Here is a 7,858-nt window from a genome sequence, read left to right on the forward strand (position 1 = left end):
GCGCAGCAAGCAGAGCAATGCTGGCCTCTGCTGGCTAGCAAAGCCTTTCTATACATTCACAACAACATATACATATATGGTATGAGACAGCAGCTGTAAGCAGGGAAGGCTTTCTTGCAGGCTGTCAGTGTGAAAGTCCTGAGCCACAGGTGCAGGTTAAATGGAGGAGAGCTAAGCAAAGTGTTTCTTACATGCATCTGTATTTTGCTTTCTACCAAGCCTGATAAGCATAAACCCTACTCAGTTCAGAATTTGCCTTCTGAAAAGCCTGCTGGGATTTTTCTGAAGATAGCAAGGTAAGGCTTGGCTTAGCAAGGATTTTTCTGAAGATAGCAAGGTAAGGCTTGGAAATACTTTGTGATGGGGACCAGTCCCACTCGTATCTGCAGATCTCATTTACTCGTTGGTTATATATTCATACGCTCCTTTTGATACTCCAGGTTATTCTTCCTACAGCCTATCTAGTATTCTTGGCATAAGAAAAAAAAACACTTATTCTGAGTTGCATTTTTAAGTGTTTTGCAAGGGCTTGGGATCCACCACACGACGCCCATCTATGATCTATAGATGCCCATTATGTCCAATTCCAGCAACCTCCAGCAAGGAGGAGAGATGAACAGCACAGAATAAGGGCACAACTCAGCAAGTACAGCAAATAGCAAGCAGGATTTTCCAGATCCTGTAGGAAACAGCTGCGTGCAAATTAGCACCGCAGCAGTAACTCTGGAAGTCATCAGGAGCTGGGGGGAAAAAAGGGCACAGAATTTGTTTTTGTTATTATTACCCTCCTGTGCATACTGGTGTTCTTTTAGCAAGCCAACATCATGCATTGGTCAGATGCCAGCAGCTACTAACTACTTTAAAACCACATTTCAATTGGTTTTATCAGACTCCTTGTCCATCTAATCAGCCAGTGACTGGATTTTGGCACCCTCTTGGGATGACACAGACTCCAGTATAGATCCTCCAGGCACAGCATTTGGCAGCACATTCTCCCATGATGTGCCAGGCAGCTGTGATCCACTCATGAGGAAATCACAGCACAAGAGCATAAAAAAAAAACAAAAAAACAAGCAGCTAGAAGCTGTTTACCAGATAGGCCAGAAAATTCTGCCAGGCTAGCATAACTGTATTTGGGTATCCCCTAAAGAGATATCCCCTGCATAAACAACCATTGGGGAAAACAAACAAACAAACAAACATTTAAGAAGTTAGACTTAAGATGCTGCTGCTCCCTGTATCACTTGCTGTAGCCTAATTTGCCCCTGGGAGAAAACTCCTCAATTATCTGAGCATGGAGCTGAGTGCTTACACTTTCCATTGACCCCTTTAATTCTCAATTTCCTTGTCATTTGGTTTACATGCTGTCACAGAAGATAGTCACAAAAGCTGCCTTTCCAGCCTAGATGAGGCAGGAACTCTCTACTCTGGGCCTTTCTCTTTTTCTACACAAATGTCAGTGTTAGCTTTTTCTTTGGATGGTCTGCCTTTTGCAAACAAGCCACACATTGCAAGTTCCTACACTATTTGCTGAAACACAGATCTATTCCCCCAGGTGTTCAATATACCTGAGAACCTGCATGTGCTGTCTCACAGGCATAAGACACAGAATTTATCCAGCCAGACTGACCTTCTCTTCAACTCGGTGGAGGATGATAATTGAAGGGACCTTACAGGATCTATTTATACTTGAAGTTATTATTATTTAATTACTGGCTAGTATAACATCTTTCTCATTAGTGAGAAAGGAGCTATAAAGTGAAAAGGTAAATGGAAGGCCTTTCCACCCTGCCAGAGCATTTTGCTCTTCTCAGGTGATGTGCTGCCTTCTCATATTGCATCTCCTGCCTAATGCAGCTGAATGTTTCTATAAATCCATATTCTTGGCGCTGGGGAGATGTAAAATTCATCTTTGCACTTCAGTTGGCACATCTGAGCAATTCACTGTTTTTCTTCATTACAGAGGCAGCTCTGCCACCAGAGGAAAAAGGTGGAGTTAAAGCTGCTATGAAAGTTAGTACATTAATATTTAATTCTTCTATTTAATGTTAAAAACCTGAGTACACCAAAGTCCCAGTATAGTCAAAAGGCTAAAAGGTTTGACTCAGACTAAGCTCAGTGTCAGATCTAGGGAGGTATGACTCACATTAGCATTAATTCTTCAGCCCTGATGTATCCTATCAGAAACCTAGCCTGAAGGTAATGGAAGTAAGTATGTGAAAGAGGTGTAAAGTTGTGGACAACTAAATGCAGTAATCAAGGTAACTGGGAAAACTGTAACAGCCTGCACCGAGGGGATGAAACCAAACACAGCCCTGGCCAACAAGGAGACCAGTGATGGATGACATAACTCATGATACACTTCTGAGCAATAAGCCCTGTGCCTCAGGAGAGACCTGAGCTCTGTGCCCAGCTTACATACAGAATGTCTGCCTGATCCTGTAAGGCAAATTGGTTTACCTTCTGCCTTCCTTCTCTGCTGTGTGCAGCCCTGGTGATGTTTCCCTTCTGTCAAGGGACAATATTCATTAATATTCATTAACACTTGCCAAGCCCTCATATTCTGCTGATTTGCTTTCCCCATGGTTCCCTTGAAAGTTTAGCCATGTAACTGCATCTTTCATCTTTTAAAAACTCAAATCACGTAAGATCAGAGTAAAAGGGGATTCTACTCCTACGCAATTTTTTTGGGCAGCTGTTGGTAAAGCCAAGTTGTGAGGTTTTAAATATTTGACAATGAAACCAAAGCAGCCTGAGTATTTCCACCTTGACTGAATATAATCACAAGGTTGTAAAAAACAAACAAACAAACAAACAAACAAAAAAACAAAACAAACAAAAAAAAACAAGCATTCCCATGCTGTTTCAAATTGCAGTAGTTCCACATTCACTTAATTCCCATGTAGGCTGAGTTATTGGATTTTCTGTACAGAAGCAGTGCAGGCAACTTCTGATCTCTGAAGTTTATGGATGGGATTGGAGCAGGAAGCAAATAAGTAGTGCCTCATAACACAAATTCAATTTCAGACTCTTGAATGTGTGCAAAGAAATTCTCCCATCACAAATTCAGCTTTTGTTAATGCCAGAATTCAGCTTTACTTGGTACTCTTTGAGGAAAGTGAACATTAGCTAGATGAAGAGTCTGGGTAATTCTGTATCTCTGGTAGACCAGGGATGACGAGTGTCTTTACAGCAGGTTAGCGTGTCCAGTGACCCATTAACAATGAGAAATAAGTATTTAATGTTGCTAGCTGCAACGCTATTTATTACTTGCATTCAACTTCAGGCTTCACTGACTGCTCTAGAGACTGAACATTTCTACCTCTTTCCTCTCAGTAATTTCCCATGATGTTTGCTTAAAACCTGTATGAGTAGCAACATCTGCTTTTACTGACAGATCTAAAAGAGCTCTCCAGTTTTACAAAGTCTTAGAAACATCCTTACTTGTTTCACTGGATGGGCTTGGATCCAAAGAAAAGAAGAGGACATCAATCAGATCAGAGGCTGGACCACCGTGGTACTGCTTTAGTGCATTTAGAGCTCTGCCACAGAAAAAAACAGGTTATAAGCATTGTGTGTATTCCTTCAAAAGATTCCCTGCACAAGTCAGAGGCCAGAGCAGTGTATCCTGGTGACAGAAGTTTTTGGGCACAACAGGCTGACTGTATCTAACTGCTGCATCCCTGACTCCTCACATCCCCTGAACCTGCCACACATTTCCCCTTTCTACTGTTGCTCTGGTTTGACACAGTTGGATCTTATGATTTTTCAGCACATCAGTTCAGCCAAGCGCCGAGATCAGCCTCAGAAGGGTTTTCCTAGAATAAGCCTGGCAATTTTCAATTGGCCTCTGTGCTCCTGAGTGGTGACCCTAGATGAGCTGCCACCTCACAGCCCTTACTTTTTTATCCTGTTGTAGGTGATATCGTTGGCTAATTTCAGCAGGCGGTATGAGCTCTCATGATCCACACTCAGCATGCCATCTCGAGATTCCTCAAAGGCAATGGTCACTGCTCTGGAGGTGACACGTGTTACAATGCCAGTGGAGAGCAGATCGCCTTGGCCAACTGAATTGTAAAGGCCCACAATGTCACCTGCAAAGACAAATTAGAAGAGAGCATGAAGTGTGGCAAATGTTTTGAGAAGAAGCTCTCTTGAGGAGACTAGCATAGTCCTATGAAGACAGTAGGCCCATATGCACCAAACACAGGACTAACCCCATGTTTCCTGCCAAGGTGAGTAGCCCATAAAGGAGAATACAATAGGATAATAGAATGGCTTGTGTTGGGAGAGACTTTAAGGATCCAGCAGAGAGGGTTATCAATCATTGGATCAAGTATTCAATCAGGTTGCCAAGGGACCCATCCAACCTGGCCTTAAACAGTTCCAGAGATGGAGTATCCAAAACCTTTCTGGGCAACCTGCTCCAGCACCTCACCACTCTCAGTGAAAAACTTTCCCCTGACATCTAATCTAAATCTCCATTCCTTTAATTTAAATCCATTCCCCTTTATCCTATCAATATCTACTTTTGTAAAAAGTTGATTCCCTCATTTTTATAAACTTCCCTTAAATATTGGAAGGCCACAGTGAAGTCTTCCTGCAGCCACCTTTATTCCAGGCTGAACAAGCTTTGTTCCTGCAGCCTATCTGCATGACAGAGGTGCTCCATACCTTTGATTACCTCCATGGCCCTCCTCTGGACCCTCTCCAACAGCTCCACATCTTTCCTGGGTTGGTGGCCCCAGATCTGGACGCAGTACTCCAGATGGGGCTTCACAAGAGCTGAGTGGAGGGGGACAATCACTTCCCTCTCCTTGCTTGCCATTCCTATTTTAATGTAGCCCAGGATATACTTGGCCTTCTGGCTGCAAGCACACACTGCTGGCTCATGTTAAGCTTTCCATCAATCAGTACCACTAACTCCTCCTCAGCAGGGCTATTCTCAAGGAATTTTTCCCCCAGTTTGTACACGTATTTGGGATTACCCTGACCCAGGTGCAAAACCTTGCACTTTACTTTGTTGAACCTCATCAGGTTCACAAGCGCCCACCTTTCGATAAAGGTGGAGGGACCTTGATAAACCTTTCGAGTTTATCCAGGTCCCTCTGGATGGTCCCTTCCTTCTGCTGTATAAACTGCACCACTCAGTTTGGTGTCATCAGAAAACATGCTGAGGGTGCACTCAATCCCATCATCTATATCACTGATAAATCCTTCTCTTTCCTCACAAAGCATGCAGCAAGAAGCAGTGAAAAGACAGTAACCAGCTACCTTCAGACCCCATACGGCTTGGGGTAGAGACCACCAGTGCTCTCCACTATGCTGCTCAGAAATGTAACATTTTTTCACACAAACCCTGCAGGGCCTGACTTCTCTATGGTCTAAGACAAAATTTTTAACACTTATTTTATCTTTCAGTCATAGCCAAGGGGCCTGCATGACACCATGTGCCTCCCAGAGGACTATTTTATGCCAGTCAGTAGAAGTAAAAAAGAAAGAGATTCTCAAAGGGCTCACAATAGCCATTCTGCTCTTCATACATATATATGAGATAGGATCAGTCAGATTATGCAGTTCAGTGGTGAAATGGAGATTTTGAACAAGGTGTCTAGCAAGTGGACGATTTAAATGGGTCTCAGGCTTACTGAGGACTAAATTTCAGATTAGCAAACTAATGGAAGTTCTTAATTATTGTTCATCAGCTCCTGCATTAAAATGTTTGTCTCTTAGGAATAGTTTACTGCTATAGCAATGTTATTTCTCTGTGAAAAGCACTGATGGATGCTGCTTCTTAGACCTCAAGGCTGAGACCCAAGTCTGCAAGGAGTTCTTTTAATTTCACAGGTCAGCAGCTTGGAGACTTGGCTGGTAAAGACAACATCAACAAACCGAATGGCAACCCACTTTGAAACAGTACCACAGATCAGAAACAGACCAGTTTCCCATGATGTATCTGCTTAGCAAGCTAATTGATTCATCAAACAGAAGAAAGCAAATTATTAAATGAAACCAGCAAACCATCTGGTGTTGCCAGCCCTTCTCTTAAGGACCAGCTTTGGAGAATGCAAAGCAATACCCTTGTTGCCTAAGGAAAAGGGAAAAAGGGTCTCTGCAAGAAGAAGAAGTTATTTCCATTGTCACTTGGAACTATTTCACAGTCAAACCCAAGTTCTTCCAAGGGGTAAGCAGCTGGCTATAGCTGTCAGACTGGTTCCTCACCTACCTCAGATACCGGCAACCATTCAGCTCTGACATTCCCAGTTGTAATTTCAAGGAATTGATGGCAGAGGATAAGGGACAATTAGGAAGTGTGCTGGCTGATGTGTTGGTGAGCCTTTTTCTAGTGTCTTTATTTCCAGGTATTAATACACGTGGTGTATACTTCACATCTTCTTGATAAAAAATAACAGTACAAGGAAGGGAGGAAATCGGCAGCTCAGGAAGGAAAAGAAAGCCCATTTTCCATTTTGAAAATGAACTGCAAGGTAAGCTCCTTACCTACTCCAAGCATGAACACAGTGGCTTGTACAAAGCATGCTAAGAAATCTTTAATGGTGGGATACCATGGCTTTGTTTTTAAGGATTCTGAACCAGGAAAGCTTGCTTGTTACAACAGGCAGTATTTCCTGCTGCAACATCCACGCTAACAATAAGCTGAAAGAGAAAGACAACCTATTTCTCTACATTCACCCTCCAGCCACATTTTCTCACTTCCTCTTTTCCTCAATCACTCAGTCTTTACAAGCGTTGCATTAGAAATACTTTTGGCAGAGCATATCAGTCATCTTCTGCTTTGCACAAATGGGACTATCACTTACCAGGCCCAAAACTGTTATAGGGCAGCTCGGCGTCTGAATCATATTTTCTAGGCTGAAATGTCACAAGCAGGCGCCCGTAGAGGCCGGTTCTCTGGTTGGCAGCTTGAAGTTTTAGTAAGCAGACACCTCTGCGCTGCAGTTCCTTTAAGGAGATGTTTTCCTGCCATGCTCTGAAAGCACAAATAGATATGAAAACCATTTGTTAGATTGAAATAAACCAAACACTTCAGAAGACAAAACAGAAAAAGACAAACCAGGGAGGAGACGGAAAAGATGGATGATGGCAAAAGAGATGCTAGCTTGTTGAAGTATTGATTTACATATCTTTTTGTTGTGATGTAATTGAATTGGATTCTATATATTTCCATCTCCAATGTGACATATTTTGAGGAATGGGGAGAAGCCTACATAGTATGGAGATGTGTTTATTTACATGTACTTCTTCTGTCTGGGTGCATAAAGGAAAACACTGCCCAGCTCATGAGCCAGCAGAGAGTGATCCAAGCTTTCTCCTATTGCACATAAGCTCTTAAATGGAAGGTTTGCTGTTTCTCACATGAAGATTTTGTGCAAATCCCCAACTAATATCCCCAGAGGCACTACAAAGAGAACAGAGCCTTCTACATGGGACTGAGACACAAATTACCATTGGCAGCTCTACAGCCTTCTGGCTCAGCATTAGCCAGAGCACTTCGGTGGATTCTTTATTTTTTGATAGATTGACAGGGAGGAAAGAAGGAAAGAAAATCCACCTTGTTCAACTTTTACTTTTCCAATTTGTCTCACAGACTGGGGCTAGGGGAATTTTAAGCAGCAGGAGAGAGATATGTACAGACTATGGAGGTCAAGGGGCCCCAACTACCAACAGAGTGAGGTCAGACCCCATAAGTGACTCAGTCTGATAGGGGCGAGTTGACCCTATAGAGGTGAGCCCCATAGCTGACAGCAGGTCTCATATGAGCGCTGCTATAGGGTTCATATAGAGCTTCGATCCTATAAGAGTGTGCTGAAGGGTTTCTATAGGGCCACGGCGCTAC

The 7,858-nt window shown here is 42.9% G+C and overlaps 1 protein-coding gene across 2 annotated transcripts in view; it reads right to left on the reverse strand.

The window, feature by feature from the left end:
• Window positions 1-7,858, reverse strand: part of IGHMBP2 (immunoglobulin mu DNA binding protein 2) — a 37,046-nt gene that overhangs the window by 29,098 nt on the left and 90 nt on the right. For both annotated transcript variants that reach the window (XM_048947290.1, XM_048947288.1), the window contains exons 2-4: window positions 6,822-6,991; window positions 3,902-4,094; window positions 3,445-3,542 (exon numbers count right to left, since the gene is read on the reverse strand). In XM_048947290.1, the coding sequence (XP_048803247.1) occupies window positions 3,445-3,542; window positions 3,902-4,094; window positions 6,822-6,991 (461 nt within the window). The remainder of the gene's footprint in view (window positions 1-3,444; window positions 3,543-3,901; window positions 4,095-6,821; window positions 6,992-7,858) is intronic.

This window comes from Lagopus muta, chromosome 6, assembly GCF_023343835.1.
Source record: "Lagopus muta isolate bLagMut1 chromosome 6, bLagMut1 primary, whole genome shotgun sequence".
Classification (NCBI taxonomy): Eukaryota; Metazoa; Chordata; class Aves; order Galliformes; family Phasianidae; genus Lagopus; species Lagopus muta.